At 56.2% G+C, this 16,245-nt stretch overlaps 2 protein-coding genes and 1 long non-coding RNA gene across 6 annotated transcripts in view; 1 reads left to right on the top strand and 2 right to left on the bottom strand.

Moving 5' to 3' along the window:
- The window catches only part of CPEB1 (cytoplasmic polyadenylation element binding protein 1), a 90,663-nt gene extending 89,274 nt beyond the window's left edge, over positions 1 to 1,389 (bottom strand). Inside the window, exon 1 of one of the 4 annotated variants that reach the window (XM_042987972.1) lies at positions 1,317 to 1,389. In XM_042987972.1, coding sequence (XP_042843906.1) covers positions 1,317 to 1,331 — 15 coding nt within the window. In that variant the 5' untranslated portion in view covers positions 1,332 to 1,389. Of the gene's footprint in view, positions 1 to 543; positions 621 to 828; positions 1,022 to 1,316 lie in introns of those variants that run through there. The other 3 variants (XM_042987971.1, XM_042987976.1, XM_042987979.1) reach the window with 3 other exon arrangements.
- Positions 67 to 8,739, top strand: LOC122239363. Its single transcript, XR_006218352.1, has 3 exons — positions 67 to 245; positions 7,199 to 8,072; positions 8,288 to 8,739. It is a non-coding gene; the product is annotated as an uncharacterized LOC122239363 (long non-coding RNA).
- Positions 8,740 to 10,096: 1,357 nt separating this feature from the next.
- Positions 10,097 to 16,245, bottom strand: part of AP3B2 (adaptor related protein complex 3 subunit beta 2) — a 34,150-nt gene continuing 28,001 nt past the window's right edge. Inside the window, exons 17-26 of the mRNA XM_042987965.1 lie at positions 16,092 to 16,200; positions 15,687 to 15,804; positions 15,108 to 15,291; positions 14,874 to 14,934; positions 14,439 to 14,545; positions 14,022 to 14,250; positions 13,508 to 13,592; positions 13,201 to 13,298; positions 10,651 to 10,789; positions 10,097 to 10,546 (exon numbers count right to left, since the gene is read on the bottom strand). Coding sequence (XP_042843899.1) covers positions 10,396 to 10,546; positions 10,651 to 10,789; positions 13,201 to 13,298; positions 13,508 to 13,592; positions 14,022 to 14,250; positions 14,439 to 14,545; positions 14,874 to 14,934; positions 15,108 to 15,291; positions 15,687 to 15,804; positions 16,092 to 16,200 — 1,281 coding nt within the window. The 3' untranslated portion in view covers positions 10,097 to 10,395. The remainder of the gene's footprint in view (positions 10,547 to 10,650; positions 10,790 to 13,200; positions 13,299 to 13,507; positions 13,593 to 14,021; positions 14,251 to 14,438; positions 14,546 to 14,873; positions 14,935 to 15,107; positions 15,292 to 15,686; positions 15,805 to 16,091; positions 16,201 to 16,245) is intronic.

The following is a 16,245-nucleotide window of genomic DNA, read 5'->3' as shown; positions in this document are numbered from 1 at the left end:
CGCAGCGGGGCGAGGCCTGCGAGGTGCACGCGGCCGCGAAACCGGGCTGCGCTCCCGGGCCCGGGTGCGCCTCGGCTTCTCGGCCTGTCGCGGGCCCCTCGGGCGGCGCCGGGCGGCTCACGAGGGCGCCGGCCCGGCCTCCCACCCCCGGGAACAGGGCTACAAAGTCAGGGGCGACCGCACGACACACAACGCCCAGTCCGCGAAAAAGCCCGGGGAACGACGCCGAGCGGGACCGCCAGGGGGTGAGTGGCCTGTCCTCGGTCTGGGTCCCGTCGGCCCCGCCGGGGCCTTTCTAGCCAGCTGCCCGCCCCCGCCCGAGGCCGGGGCGCACCCCTCGCCCGCCTCCCCCGGGCTGGTGCAACCGGCCCGAACCGGGACTGAGGAGAGAATGACAGAACCGGGGCGCCACACGCACGCCGGGTCCTCTCCCCCGGCCGCCCTTGGGGAAAGCCGAGGCAGGTGCGGCCTACGCTCCCTCCACCGCCGCGCCGCCCCCACGCCTGCCCGGCCGCCCGCCGGCGGCCGCAGGACCCACCTCACCTCAGAGCCGCCAGCCTCCCCGGCGCGAAGCCCGGGCGCACGTGCCCGACGACCACCCGCGTGGGACCCTACCCCGCCAGCCCCGCCCCCAGAACGCGGCTCCGGCACAATCGAACGTGTGAAGCCACGTGACCTCCCGGGCCGGGCAGCGCGGTCCGCACGAGGGGCCTGATCCCTCCGCCTTAAAGGAGCCGTGCCCACTGCCGTCGTGGCACTCTCAGATCGCCGTAGGTCCGGCGCGGGGGGTCTCCACCGCCGGCAGCCCCGCCCCACCGGGCCACTCACCCCCGCCGCCCACTGGGTACGAACGAGACTGGCGCTGGGCTCTCCGCGGTGCGTGAGCTCCTGGCGCCGGCGGCTTCGGGTCTCACGTGCGACGGCTGCGGGAGAAGGAAGTGCTCGCGGCGCCGAGGCGCCTTTCCGTCCGGTCGGCTCCCGTCTGGACATACACTCGAGGCCACCGGGAGACCGCAGTGCAGCCTGGAGGCCCCGCCGACCGCCCCCGGAGGGCCGCGGCGCCTTTAAGCCCAAAGGCCCTGAGTCACGAGGAGGCTCCCTGCCCCCCCCCCTCGCACACACTCCTCCACGAGGCCCCACGCCCGCGGGCACGTGACCCGCGCCCCGCCCGGGGCTCGCGCTCCTTCGGCTGGGGGGAGGGGGGCGGGGAGGAGCGGACCGCCGAGCCGGCCGAGGCTGCGCGCGGACCGTTAGCTGCAGCGGCCGGGACCGCGCCCCGCCCGGCCCCGCCCCGGCGGGCGGCAGGCGGCTCTTACCAGCGGGAACGCCATGGGGCCGGCGTGGCCCTGCGGGACGGACGGGCCGGCCGGCGGGCGGCGAGCCGGCGCGGCAAAGGACGCGCACACACGTGGGCACTATTTTTGCAGCAAGCCGCACACAGCGCCGCGCCCCGGGCCGTTTATAAAGCCCCGCGGAGCCGCGCCCCCCCCCCCCCACCCCGCCCCGGCCGGATGCGAAGCACCTGTGTCGGCCCCGCCCGGGCCCCCGCCTCCGCCCGCCCCGCCCCTCCCTGCAGGCCCGGCCGAGGGCTCGGCCGCCCACCGGGAGCTGGGCTCCAGGACCGGGAGGCCAGAGGCCCACGCTTGAGCGCGCTACTCACCTAGTGACCCTGCCCAAGTCACTTCTCTGCGGGGCCTCACTTTTCCCCGTGTGGGACTTACAAGCCGCTGCGACGCGGCGGCGGTGTGGTTTGTCAGGAGAGCCCCGTGCCGGTGCTCCTGTTCTTCCAAGGACCCTTCCAGGGCGGGAGCCGACCCTGGGCGCCCCTGCCCTAGCCCGTGCCCTTGCCCCTGTTCCCGGACTCCGGCAGGCGCGCGCTCACACTAGATCGGCTGCTCCCGGTGCTGGAAGGGGGGCGCGTCGGGGGATTCCGGAAACTTCCTAAGACACTCGGGGTCCTCTTTGGGCCGCAGTTCCCTGGGGAAACCAATCCCGACGCTCCTGCCGGACTGTGATGGGACTTGACCGAGTGGGGACGAGGGACAGGGCGGCGGCCACGGGGCAGGAGAAACCACCGTGATCCGGCTGTCGTCAGGAAAGGCGACCTGGGGTAGCTGGTGCGGGAGCGGTCTGGAACCCCCAAGCACGCGCAGAGGCGGAGATGGCATTCCAGGCGGGAGACCGAGCAAAGGCAGGGAGGAGAATGGAACAGAGAGGCTCAATTTGACCAGGACGTAAGGGGAATATGTGCCGACACCACAGGAGGGAAGCCTGGGCCCAGTCTGTGAAGTGCCTTTATTTTGCAGACAGCAGGGAACTATTAAGAATTGTAAACAGGAGAATGGCGGTATCAGGTCTCTTAAGATGTTACTGGAGACTTAGTAGCGGCTGGGGAGAAACAGGGACTGGAGTGAGGAGGAGAGGGACCAGCGTTCGCAGAACATTACTGAGTGTTTCACAGGTTATCTCATCGTCCTAACACTGTTTAGAAAGCATTTATTATGCACAAGGCTCCTCTTGGCCGTTGGGAAAACAGGACTGCTGCCTTCCTGGCAGGCTGGTGAGGCTGGCCTAGATCTAATGGCTAAGGCGGGGGCGGGGGGGCGGGTAGGTAACAGTAGGTTTCTGTGGATGGAGAGGAAGTCAAGGGCCTAACCTAGTGTTTCAGGAGGATTACCCCGAGAAGGTGGCCAGGGTAAGAACAGATGGAGTGGAAGCGCACAGGAGGACTCAGTGACAGTGAAAGTTAGCCAGTCTCAGACACATCCTCCTGCCGGGAGCTTCCTTGGGTTGCTGGGGTCACGGGCAGAGAGGATGATGGCTGCAGGAGTAGGACAAAAGGGGGCCCTGGCCTCCCCTGCCCATAACTCTTCTACCCTCTTCCTGATTAGCCACCAGCCCCCATCCTCAAGGCAGCCCATTCCAGCTACCCAGAAAACCATACCTTGTGATTCAGCGGCACTGGGACCTTCCTTCAGGGGTTCCTTCCTGGAGCCCTTCCTTCTTGGGGAGCAGCCCACCCCCAAGTTTTACTCTGGCCGACAGCATAGGACAGCTGCTCTGAAGTGGTGTATCTTGGTTGTCTTAGGGGATGCCAACCTAGACACCTATATATATATATATCACAGGAGCCCACGTAAGGGCGGGTGAGAGCACCAGAAAGGCCCAAGGCACATCCGAAGGGGCAATTCGCTGATGGATACCATGCAGGAATGAGGTCCCAGCCTAGCTGGATCTTTTAGGACAATCCGGCTTGTCTTAGGTTTTTTGTTTTAATGTGAAATCTTCCCAATTTTAAATTTGGTCACTAATTCAAATTAAAAGAGCCAAGCCCAGTATGTCTAGGGGCCCCATCCAGCCCTCTCGCGGCAAACTTGGGATTATCCTTCCTCCTCCTTGACCCAAAGCTGAACAAGATAAGAATCTGAAACCTGGGCTAGTGCCCAAGGGAATAAGTATCTGGGAGCTCTTTCATATTTTAAAGCTCCTAGCCATAAGAAAATGAATGCATCTTTCAGGTGACTTGGGACAGAAATTGCTGCTGCTTAAAATCCCTCTTCCTAAACTTGCTGTTGCAGTAATAAGAGCTGACCTTCCCTGAGCACTCACTGTGCACTTGGCACTGTTCTAAGTGTTTTACCTGTGTTCAATGAGAAAATGGAAGCAAAAAAAACCCCCAAAAACCACGAAGTAACTAGCCTAAGGACTCCCAGCTAGAAATGGAAGAGTGGGAGCTCAAACCCAGACAGCCTTCCTGCTCCAGAGCCTGAAGTCTCTACCAGATGAGAACAAGATTCCCAGCACCCTGATGTGTGCATTTCCTTCAGACTGACCCCAGAGCTCCTTACATAGTGAAGGAAGGGGTGGCTGAGTCAAAATACCGTCATGGCCTCAGGTGTGGCCATGCCCCTGTGCTCCCTGCCCACACTTGGCCATGCCTACAGGTAGAACAGGAAGAACAGTACCTCTGACTGGAAGGTGTCCACGATCCACAGGGGAGGATGTGGAAAGCAGCAGAGGTGGAGATATTAAGTGACTCCGTTAAGTCTCCACAGCTGGTCACTGGCAGAAGTAGCAGGAACAAACAGGCAGCATTATCCATTCTCAGAGTCAACAAACAGCCTTTTGAGCCTAGCTATGCCTGGCACCATCTCTGTAGTCAAGCCCAAGACTTACAATACAGGTTTTAAGTGTAACGGTAATTGGCCGGACTAAGTTTTAAACGCGTATGCTAGGAGGACAGGAGGGACCCTGCAGTCTTCTATATGCTCAGGTGCTCAGTGCTTCCACAGCAGGCAGAGAGCCGAAAGAACAAAAGACAGTGCTGGAAGAACATAATTTTTCTGGTTGCAAAAGATCACGAGGGGGATTTACTGAGGAACTCAAGACCATGAGGTAGCAACGTAAGCGCACGGTCTCTGCTAGACTTTTCCCATGCTCCGCGCAGAAGAAAGCATGTTCTTTGCTGTCGCTGTTGTTTATGTCTTGTAAAGCGGGATTTAAAAATGTGGATCAGCCCGTCCTTTCATCATACACAAATGTTAATTTAAAGTGGGTTAAAGATATAAACGTGAAAGGCATTACTGGAAATTTTCTAGAAGAAAATATTAGAATATTTTATTACCTCAGAGTATGGGTGAATTTTGTAAATAAGAAACAAAAACCACAGGACATAAAGGAAGATTGATAAATTTGGCCACATTGGAATTTAAAACTTTGATTTAACAAAAGATTTTTTTTTAATTTAAAAAAACAAGTCATAGACTTGAAGAAGATACCTGCAATGTGAGATCCATAAAGGACTAGTTTCCAGAATACATAAGAACTTCTACAATCAGTGAGGAAAAAAAGACAACCCTGTAGAAAAAAGGACAAAAGATGGGAATAGGCAATGGACAGAAACTGGAAACCCAAATGGCCAACAAACACATCACTAGATGTGTATGTACCCTCAGCAATAACCAGGGAAATGCAAATGAAACCACAGTAGATACCATTCACACCTGTCACACAGACCAAATGACAAAGTTTCACTATCCCAGTAGCAGGATCACCACCAGTGAGGGTATAAACTGGCTCCCCGACTTTGATTTTTGTTTTTCTTCTCTAGATGTTTTGAATTGAGGGATAACACGTATAGTATGGAACGCACAAATCTTAAGTGTACAGCTCATCAATCTTTTACCTACATATATACAGGTAACTATCACCCACATCAAGGCCTGGAATCTTTACAGAGCCCTGTACGGTTCCGTCATGCTCTTCCCACTTTATACCTCACTCCTCGGGGTAACTGTTATTCTTACTGACTTCCTGACATTCATCCTGCCTGTTGTAGAACTTCATATAAGATTTGGCCTCTTCCCCTCAACGTGGTATCTGTGCGATTCACCCATGTGGTCGCATGGGGCAACAGTTCAGCCCTCTGTATTGTTAAGTAGCATTCCCTGGTACGGCTATACCGCATTTGTCTCTCCATTCTCCTGTTGATTGGCATTTGAATTGTTTCTAGTTTGGGGACTCATGAACACAAGTGCTGTGACCATTCTGGATGTCAAGTATAGCTCCTCTGGTGATTTGTGAAGCTGCAGGTGTGTAAGCTCTACGACCCAGCGATTCTACTCCTAGGGAAACGTAGAGAAACGTTTGCATGTGTTAAGGGAGACAGGAGTAAAAATGCCAAGAGCTGAATCATGTATAATCGCAAAAATAAAATAACCACCTTAAATGCCCACCAGCAGGAGACTGGAGCGGTAAGTTGTGGTATAGTCATACAATGGAATATCATCTATAAGGAAAAGTAAATGAAATAAAACCAGTTACAGAAACAGAAATGACTCAGAAATAATATTGAGTGAAAAAAGCAGGAGGAAGGATACATACATACTTTACGATGCCATTTATGTAAAAATTTAAGGGCGCCTGTGTGGCTCAGTTGATTAAGCATCCAACTCTTGATCTCGGCTCAGGTCATGATCTCATGGTTCGTGAGTTCAAGCCCCACACCAGGCTCCGTGCTGATGGTGTGGAACCTGCTTGGGATTCTGTCTCCTTCTCTCTGCCCCTCCCCTGCTTGTTCTCTCTCTCTCTCTCTCCCCCCCCCTCAAAATAAATAAAAAAAACATAAAAAATAAAACACGTAGTACACTGTTATCACAAAGTACCATATCACATGTTGTTTAGGGACACATCCATATGTAGTAAAAGTACAAAACAAAAATGCATGGCATTGATAAATGGAAAATTCCAGATCGGTGAGGAGGGAAGAGTCTGTGAAATGAGTATGAGAAGTATTGCCTGGATTGATAAATGCTTCAGTCCTTAAGGCCAGGAATCAGTACACTAGTGGTTGTTATTTTAGTCTTTAAACAGCACAGTTTTGGGGGGGCGCCTGGGTGACTCAGTCAGCTGGGCATCTGACTTTGGCTCAGGTCACGATCTCATGGTTCACAAGTCTGAGCCCCACATCGGGCTCTGTGCTGACAGCTCAGAGCCTGGAGCCTGCTTCAGAGTCTGTGTCTCTCTCTCTCTTTCTGCCCGTCCCTGTTCGTGCTCTTTCTCTCTCTGAAAAATAAACAAATAAATATCACACTTTTTCAAAGCAATGAGGGACAGAGATTATTAAAGGCAGAGATGTGCTGGCAGACGTCTGACAATTGGCTGTGGGGAGGGCCAGCGATCTGCAGTATTCACCTATTTCTGTGGCGTAAATACTCCCACCACAGCTGATTTCAAACTACCAGCGTGACACTACCCAGCTCACAGAATTCCTGGAGGCGTGACAGTCGGTGCTCTGAGCCAGCGCCAGCCTGCTCCAGCACAGCACTGACGCTGAATGTCAGAGCAAAGTGCTTGGAAGGCCAGAGACCGGAGCCCTGGCCGCCTCTAAGGACTTTTCCAACGTCCCAGGAGATGGGTCGGGGTTGGATTGTCTTCACGTGTGGCTGTAAAGTGAACCCCAAACAACAGCTTGAAACAAGAGTGTATGGCCTCGGACGATTTCTGCGGGTCAGGAATCCGAGGATGACTTAGCTGGGTGGTTCTGGCTCGGGATCCCCCCGCCCCAGGGATGCAGCTGGGCCGTCTGCCAGAGCCGCAGTCATCGGAAGCTGTGCCTGGAGCTGCAGGTCTGCCTCGTGGCTCGCTCCAGCGGCCCCTGGCAAAGCCTCAGTCCCTGGTCACGTGGATCTCTCCACAGGGCTGCTGGCTTTAGCTCAAGACATGGCTCCCGGCCCTCTCCAGAGCAAATGACCAGATGGAGAAAGAGAGAAAGATGCGGGGATGGAGGCGCGCTGACTTGTCTAACCTCATCTCAGACGTACCGTCACTGCGGCAGTGTCCCGGCGTGCACGCGCACGCACGGAGCCTGATGGAAGGTAGGAGGCGATGGCCCGAGGGCGAGGATGCCAGGAAGCAGGGATCCCTGGGGGCCGTCCTGGAGGCCAGCGGCCACACTGATCACACTGAGGGCTGGTTGTCCTGAGCCGCTTGTAAATGGGTCAGAGATGCCCGGAGTCTCAGCACCAGGAGCACCGTGAGAACCCAAGAGGCCCTGGGCTTGGTTTCCAGCTAAGGAAACCAAGTTTAGGGGTTTATTTGCGAGAACGCAGCTGCTCTTGTCAGGATCCCGGGGCCTCAGTCTGGCCTTGTCCTGGGGAGAAGGACCACGCCTCACCCTCTCCCACCCTCCCCTCCTCCGTGCCTTCCCTCTGCAGGTGCAGGTGCTGGGGTTCTGGCACATAAAGGCCTAGATCAAGGTCACGTTGCCCAAGCCCTGACGAGTTCCTTCTTTCCCAGAGCTGCTCCCTCACATTCTCCCTCAGTTAAAGCAAGAAGACAATCCGGCTTATTTCCACATACACGGGGTGGTCGGTGCCTCTGCCACGGGGGGTGGTCGGTGCCCTCATAGCCCCAGAGAGCAGCACAGGCCAGCACGTCGGCACTGCCCGACACAAGTCCACGCCGGCCTTCTGGGATCCCACTGACAACTGGAGTCTGGTGTCAGACCGTCTCGAAGCTCCGTGATCTCCGAGCAAAACAAAACACTGCCGCAAACTGGAAGGCAACCTGAGGTGGGTGTGCCGTCACACTCAGTCTCTTGTTTACACGGGTTATTCATCAAACTGCACGCTTGTGATCTGTACAATTTTCTACATGAATATTATATTTACATTTACATTTCTTAAATAGTATTTTTTAAAACAGTCCCTTAAAAATACAGACAGGGACGTATGTGTCTTGCGTCTTCCCAGATCCCAGACAGAAGACAAGCATTCTTTCTTTCCAGGTACCAGGGAGAAGCTGGGAAGGTGTGTGGTCGCTAAAAGTTCCAGCATTTGGGATTCTCGCTCAGGGTTAGAGCTCCCCTTTCTCAGAGGCTGTGGAAGTCCGGGCTGTGAGCTCCTGGAGAGGGGCCGGGGGTACACTTCCGGCTCCTAACAGAGTCCATCTAGGACCTTTGTTGCAAAGCACAGAATTGTTGGTAATTCTCTGATGGTCCTGTTCAAATTCCCTGGGAAACTGCCCTCACCTTCTTATGCTGTGGGCAGTGCTGATTCAGTGACAGAAGTGAGAACAAGTCGACCGTTCGAGTGGCCCTTGACTGGCAGATCAGTCCCATCTCCAAACCTGCAGTGACAAAAAACAGTGATCCCAGGGAGACTGTGGGGCTCCAAGGCTCCTCACGAAGCAGTGGCTGCAGCTGCTCTCTGGTGCCACGGAGCCCGGCAAGTCCCCAGAGACAGAGGCGGGGGGGGGGGGGGGGGGGTGTCCCCTATGAGGGGATGGAACACCTGCCGCACCTGTCTTTACCCTGCAGAGACTCGCTCAGGGATGGGGTAACACGGCTGTGAGAAGATACCGCCAAGGGACGAGTCTGAAGCACAGAGGATCAGAAGCTGAGGCATCACGTCTCGAACTATCATTGAGTGTGTTCCTTGTAACCCCGGCAGTCACAGTGTTCGGGGGGGGGGGGGTTGGGGGGACAGTGTTCCAAAGTCAGAACTGATTTTGGGTAACACTTCCCTAGCCCCTTTGGGGATGGTTAGGTCACAGTGCAAATTGTCATGGTAAAGGCTCTGAGAAGGCCTGTGGGAAGTAACCTTGTTTCATTTAAACCCATTATTCTGAAACTTATTGATCACAGACTCTTGTTGTTGTTGGAATACATGCTACTGTGTTGTTTTTTACACCTTTTGGGACCCCTGCTCACTCAGCCTCTTTCCTCACCAGGAAAGGCATCAAGGAGGGCCATGACCCTGATGACCACCTCCAGAAGACTTGTCCTAAGGGCAGGGGCTCCCTCCACATCTTCACCGCACATGTGTATCCACAGAGCGATGGCATCTGCCACCGGGACCCTGTTAGAAATGCAGAATCTGGGGGCACCTGGGTGGCTCCGTCGGTTAAGCTTCCAACTTCAGCTCAGGTCATGATCTCATGGTTTGTGAGTTCGAGCCCCCCATCCGGCTGTCGGCTGTCAGCGCAGAGCCTGCTTCAGATCCCGTCTCCCTCTCTCTCTCTCTGCACTCCCCCCACCCACGCGTGTGCACTCTCTCTATGCAGGCTCTCAGGCCCCACCACAGACACTGATCAGAATCTGCATGTTAACGAAATCTGCAAGTGATCTGATGCTGGGCTGTTTGAGAAGCACTTTCCATCTCTTTCCCGTTCTTCCCCTTCTGGGAGGGCTGGTCGGGTCATCTCCCCAGCAAGGTGGGGGCTCCCCAGTTGACATATTCTGAACCTCGCGCCTATGTTTGCGGAGTCCTCCACATTATGAGTCTCTCCCAAAGAGAGGCCCAGGAGGGAAATCCAGGGGGACCAATAATCACCGGAAAGGCCTTGCTTTTGCAGGACCAAGGAGTTCTTCCGGCTTGGCCTTCCCATCCCTGCTTGGATGTCTCTTCCGCACACATGCCTGGGGACTAAGGGATCGTCACCTTGGGGTACAACCAGAGTCACCTATGAGAGTCAGTCACAGCCGTCCCTAGAAAGTCAGTAATGATCTTTCACAAGGGTCACATGGTCACACTTAGCAGCTGTCTCCCCTGGATCCCCTCAGAAGGAAGGAAAGCTGAGCCAGCACGTAGGGAGAAGACACTTTATTGGGATGTTGCTGCAGAAATAGCTACAGAAAGCCGGGAAGACTGGAGGGAGCGGCTCCCCCCACACAGGCCATTAGGGGACCCACAGGGCGGGGGAGGGGCTGCAGGGGAGCCTGGTAGTGACTTAGAGGGCAAGAGTCCCCCCCCCCCATCCGATGCTCTCTGGCATGAGGAAACTGCTATGAGATAGAGAGAGAGAGAGAGAGAGAGGAAAGACAAGTGGGGCTAACAGCCCAGATGTCATGAGGGAGAGAGAAGCAGGGGTCAAAGAGGTCACAGCCCTCGGGAATCACTGGGTCAGAGCCTGCACCACGTCCTTCACCAGCATGGTGCCGATCACCATCTTCTCACTGTTGACGGTCAGCTGGGCGGCTCCCGTGGGCCGGGCGTCCAGGGTCAGCAGGACCAGGCTCCCACTGGTCAGCGTCCTCCCCGCAAATCTGCGGTAACGGTAGAGGAAGGGTCTTGGCCTTTGGGCATGCGACCCTCCTGCAAAGCAGGCCTCCCTAAAGCCCGCCTCTCCCCTCTGCTGGGGGCTGAGTACCTGTACTCATCAGAGGCCCCACAAGGGACACGACCCAGGTTGGCAACGGCAGTCACTCTCTGCACCACGATGTGGTCATTCCGACAGGTGTCTGGCAGTGTGAGCTTCTCTGTGATCTCGCTCATGCCTGTCAGCTTTCCTGAGGACAGAGGTCACGATAAGGGCGGAGGCCACATGGTCCAGAGGCTGGCTCCTGGGTCTGACCACGGGGTATCCTCACCAAGTTCTCCTCAGGCTGGCAGGTCTCATGCTAAGAGCAGGTGTGAACCTCTCTCTGTCTTGAGCAGGGGCTACTTTCCTCCTGGACCACACCCTCCTTTGGGAAGCCAGCCTCCCCACCCCACCCCACCCAGGGCTCTATCCGTGTTGTTGACCAAAGACTGACTTGGCATTTCCCCAGCATCAGACATCCGGGCGACCATCCCCTTGGGAGGGAGGCACCAGTGGACATGGTGGCCAGTCAGCTTGGAGAGGAGCTCAAGGAGGCAACGGCTCCATACCTGGCCGGGGCTCCCAAAGCCCCCAGGCATCCACAACCTCTCCTCTACAGGGCTGACCTCTCCTCTCCACTCACACACTCTAGGCCAGCCATGCGACACCCTGTCTGCCCTCCTGCCACCTCCTCTTCAGCCCCTCTGTCCCCTCCCTGCTGCTTCCCCTCTCCTCCTTTTGAGAACGGACATCCCTCTCCTGCTGCCCCCGCCTCTCCTAATTCCAGACTAGTGACATTTCCTTGCCCCATCCCTTCACTCTCCCCATGTCCAAGTCTCCAAGTCCCTCAAAAGTCCCTTCTGGAAGCAAGACTCCCTCCTCATGCCACTGCCGTGCATCCCTCCCTTACGTGGCCAAAGTCCTCCCAAGAGGGCTCCATTTCCTCAAGCCCTGGTCTCCTCCAACCCGCTGCAGATGGCCTCTGTCCCCCTGGGCGATGGCCTGCTCTCTGATGTGGGCAGCCTCCTGTCTGCTGGAGCTGAAGGTCTTGGGTCATCCTGGCCTGTAGACCACCCCAGGGCACCCCTTCCACCTCTTACTCTGTTCCTTCTCTCATCCCTCCCCTCCTTCTTCTCCGGAAGCATGCAGGTTTTCCACAAGGAAGTTCCTTGGCCTTCTTATCTTCCCACCCATCTCTCTGCCAGGGGGATCTGACTCATACTCACAGCTTTGGCTGTCACCTCCATCACCTCTGTACTCATGACTCTGGCCTAGAGGTGTTTCTGGGGCACAGACCCGCATCTTCAGTGGCTTATTAAACACCTCCTCCTGAATTTCCCAAATGCACCTCACAGTCCTCTTATCTGAAACCAACCATGATCTTCCCTCCTCCCCTGCCTAACCCATTCCTCCTTCTTCCAGATCGGGGCTCGGCACATTACAGACCACAGGCCAGATCCAGCCTGCCAGCTGTACGGCCCACAGTGGTTTTTATATTTTTAAAACACTGGGGGGGGGGGGGAATCAAAAGATTAATATTTCATGACATATGAAAATTATGTGAAATTCAAATTTAAGTGTCCATAAATAGAATTTTATTGGAACACAGCCACGCTCGTTCATTTACACGTTATCTGGGGCTGTTTTGAGTTAATAGCAGCAGAGCCAAGTAATTGTAGCGGAGACCACATGGCCCACAAAGCCTAAAACGTTTGCTTTCCGGCACATTATGGAAAAAAGTTTGCCGAGTCCTGGTCTAGGGGAAGGGCACCGAGTTCTCCCTGCCATCCCCACATACCTCCCTCTTCTCCTTCTCAGGGCAGCTGCCCACGGCTGCCCCCTTCCCCCTACCCACCCAGCCCTGCATTCCCTCTGCTGTGGCTCTCATCTGGTTCCCACCTTCTCTCACCAGATCTACTGCAATAGCCTTATAGTCACAGAATTTAGGCCAAGGTCACACACCAAGTGAGTGGCGGGGTCAGAATTTCAAGCCAGGACTCACAAAGCCCCATGTTTCTTCTGCTTAGGCTGTCCCGCCTCTGTTCCCCACTGCAGGCTCCCCCCAGTCCAGTCCTTGCTGTGGGTGCTGCCAGATCCCCCTTGCTGAGGCAGAGGCCTGAAGCTGGCCCCTTCCTCAGACACCGTTGGCGACCTCTGCACTGTTAGGAAAATGAAGTCTAATGAAGTCCTAATCTCTCTCACAGCAGAGGTGGACCTGATAACTTTGGTGACCCCTTCCAGCTCTGAAATTCTGGGATTGAAATGCTTTAGCACAGCATTCAAGACTTCCAGATGCTGGACCAAACATCTCATTTTCAGCTTTGTTCTCATTATCTCTGTGTACCAAACCAAATTGTCTTTCTCCTCAGTTCCTGCAAACTTTCACCAACACGTACTCATGATATTTTCCCAAGCTGGAATGCAGGCCTAGAATTTTCTGCCTGGCTGAGTCCTGCTCTCTCCAAAGCTTCACTGAAGTGTCCCACCCTCTGTGAAGCCTTTGCCAGAGGCCCACGCTCTGACGATGCCGAGGCCCTTCCAGCAGGACTGCACCATGAGCTTCCAGGGCCCCAGTGGGTGGTGCCGAGCCCCTCCCTGTCCACCCTGGGGAGCACTCACCCTGTTCCTTCTTGAACTCATTCTCGCTCATGAACACGGGAGCCATTAGCTCCCCAACGGGTGGCTGAATGGAGACGTAGAACTGCCGGGTTTGGGTACTAGGAAGGGTGGGGAGGAAATGGAGGGAGAAGAAATGAAGTGAGGCACCTTTTCCCCTCACCTCCCACTTTGGAGGCAACAAAGAGTGAGAGAAGATCTGAGAGCTTGGGATGACTTCTGAACCCAGCAGGTCACGATGTATCCCTGACATTCTGCCCCCTCCCCTCTCCAGCCCACCCTCCCACCCCACCCTGAGTTGGATACACACCACAGCTGGAAGTTGGCTGCCTGGGTTGAGTCACAGAAATTAATGCCCATTACAGCAGTGACAGATTCTCCAGGTGCCAGTGACTCTGCAGTGGTATGAGGCAGGGAAAGGGGGACAGGGAAAGATACTGTCACCTGATAGGTCTGGAACCCAGACCCATTCTCTCCTCCACTGCCAGAGCTGACCACCCCTCTATGCACTCCTGGCTTTCTAGGTCCCTGGAGGTATTTCCTGGTTTTCTTCTGAGTTCTAAACACCCTTTTCCTACCCACCCTTATCCCATGTAAGTCAGTCCTGAAACAACCAAGGCCCATACTGCCTGCCTCAAGCACCTTCTGCCCTGATACAAACGTGCTTGTTTCCTAGTCTGTACTATCCACAAGGGCACGATCATGTTAGATGCCCTCTCTGTGCCCTCATGGCCTGGCCTGGCACAGAGCGGGCATCAGCAGCCACAGAAAGACTGACACTGCCCAGGAGCCCCCTCCTCCAACATGTCCAAGGCCCTCCGTACCGATTTCAGGGAACTCCTGGATGCTGATGCCGGCGGGCAGTTTGGGGGTGCCCACGTGCAGGCCCTTGATGGGGGTATCAGAGCTGTTGGAGAAGTGGATGTGCAGAGATACCATGTGGGGGTCCCCAGAGAAAGGCTGGCGACTGAAGGTGTAGTCCACGGCCAGCCCCTCACCGGCTACACGGTGCAGCAGCTCCTGCCTCCCAACACCTACCACTGGACTCAGCAGCTGGAGGGGTGGAGGAGGGCCAGTATGGAAATGAACAAGGAGAGAGCCTGTCCCTGCCTTGTCCTCACCTGGGCTCACCCAGCAATGGGGACTCAAAGCTATCCCCTACATCACACCCCTCCTCCACACACACAAATCCACACTGTAAGATGCATCCCAGACATGTGTCCCTCCCCCATCCCACTCACTGAGGGCACCAGCGGGGAGTCTGTGAGCGTCAGGCCCTCCAGGTCAGTAGCCAGACTGGTGGACACGATCGTGGGGGGAGACACAGGCTGGACACTGGGAGGGGTGACTGTGGGAGCAGATGAGGAAGGCTACGATGAGGGAGGCAACATGGAATCGGCTTGGATTGAGCAGGGAACCCAAAGCTCAGCGAAGGAGACGGTTCAGCACCATGGACAGCGAAGCACATGGCATCCTGGGGGCTCTTACGGGAACACCAGGTCCTGTATCCCAACCCCACACCTGGGGAGGCTGTCCCTCTGCCCTCTTGGCCCCAAAAGTGTGTTCCGTCTGCTCCCCTTACCCCGGAGCCCTGGGGAACCTAATCCAGAGCTCCTAGGGACCTTCCTAAGCCACCCTCCCAAGGTCTTCCCCCGGTGACTTCTACCCAAACTCACAATCCTCTAGGTCAAGCAGGGAGATCTCCTTGGCTACCGGGGCGCTTTTGCCACTGGGAGGCTGAAAGACAAAAATGGGATACAGGTGCAGGAGGAGAGCACCTGGCCTGTTCTGGGTTGGGTAGATGATGCCATGGTCTATTCTAGATGGTGGGGAGGTGACTGGCCTGCCTCAGGATGTGGCAAAGCCCCTGGCCCATGAGCCCACCCCCCTCTCTGCCCCAAGGCTCTCACTGTTTTTTTCCTCCAAGAGGCAGGTTCCACCTGCTCCTCCTCCGTCTCTGATGTTCTCTCAGATTCTGATGAGCCACTGCTGGAATCGCTGTCCTCCTCTGAGGATGAACCTTCTCCCTGTCCCTCGGGCACCTTCTTCCTTTTCTTCATCTTCCTCTTCTCACCTTCCTCCTCACTCTGTTCACTGGAGGAGAGGGGGTGAATGGGGCTCAGGCCCAGCCCGGACACACCTGCCCTTGCCTCACAGAAGAGCAGGAAAAGACCAGGAAAGTGGGGGGAGGGGAGGGAGCCTGAGCCAGTAGAGCCCAGCTGGGCTCCTATGTCTGGGCTCCAGTGAGAACTCTAAACAGGCCTGGGTCCCTGGTCCCCCAGTGCTTCTCCCTGCTGTTCCCATGAGGGGGCAGGCTCAGCACAGAGACCCCCTGTAGCCAGCCACAGCAGCCATCATGGGAGTGCACCGGGGGTCCGAAGGCCCCACCAGATCAGGGGCTCTTAGAGTGGCTAAGGCTGAGCATTCCCCCTCCTTTTCCAGAGGAGACCCCTGAACCCCACCAGCCACCTGGCTGGCTCCCCTCTTACCTCTCACTGCTCCTCCCCTTCTCTTCCTCCTGGTCTTCACTATCAGACTCACTGCTGGACTCCCCAGAGCCGCTCTCACTGCTGCTCTTACTGTCCGAGGCGCTCTCGGACTCGGGGTCTGTGGAGGAACTGTCTCAGACCCCCTCCCTGGGTGCAGACCTCCTTGGGTCCAGAGCAGGTGCCCTGGGGTCCCAGCTTGACTCAGCACTGAAGCTGCAACCCCCTGAGCTGCCCCTGGCCCCAGATGCCAACCGGACCAACCAGGACACAGGTGGATGTGTATGGCACATGCAATCCCTCAGGACCACCGACTCACACACAGATGCACACAAACTGGTGCATGCCCCCGTGGGCACATGAGGCCATGTGAAGCACACAGAGTCCCCAGCTCTGCTCTCTCCTCACCGCTGTCTGCAGACTCTGTGGGGCCTGACTCCCCCTCTGAGTCAGAATAGAAGGGTTTCTCCTTCTCCTTCCTCTTCTCTCGATTGGAGCACTTGGTCCATTCTGGTACCTGGAAGTGGGGGTGGGGTGAGAGGAGCATTGAATCATGGCTGGG

The sequence above is a fragment of the Panthera tigris genome, chromosome B3, assembly GCF_018350195.1.
Source record: "Panthera tigris isolate Pti1 chromosome B3, P.tigris_Pti1_mat1.1, whole genome shotgun sequence".
NCBI classification, from domain to species: Eukaryota; Metazoa; Chordata; class Mammalia; order Carnivora; family Felidae; genus Panthera; species Panthera tigris.
The sequence above is the reverse complement of the archived record's forward strand: the minus strand, read 5'-3'. Positions and strand labels throughout refer to the sequence as shown.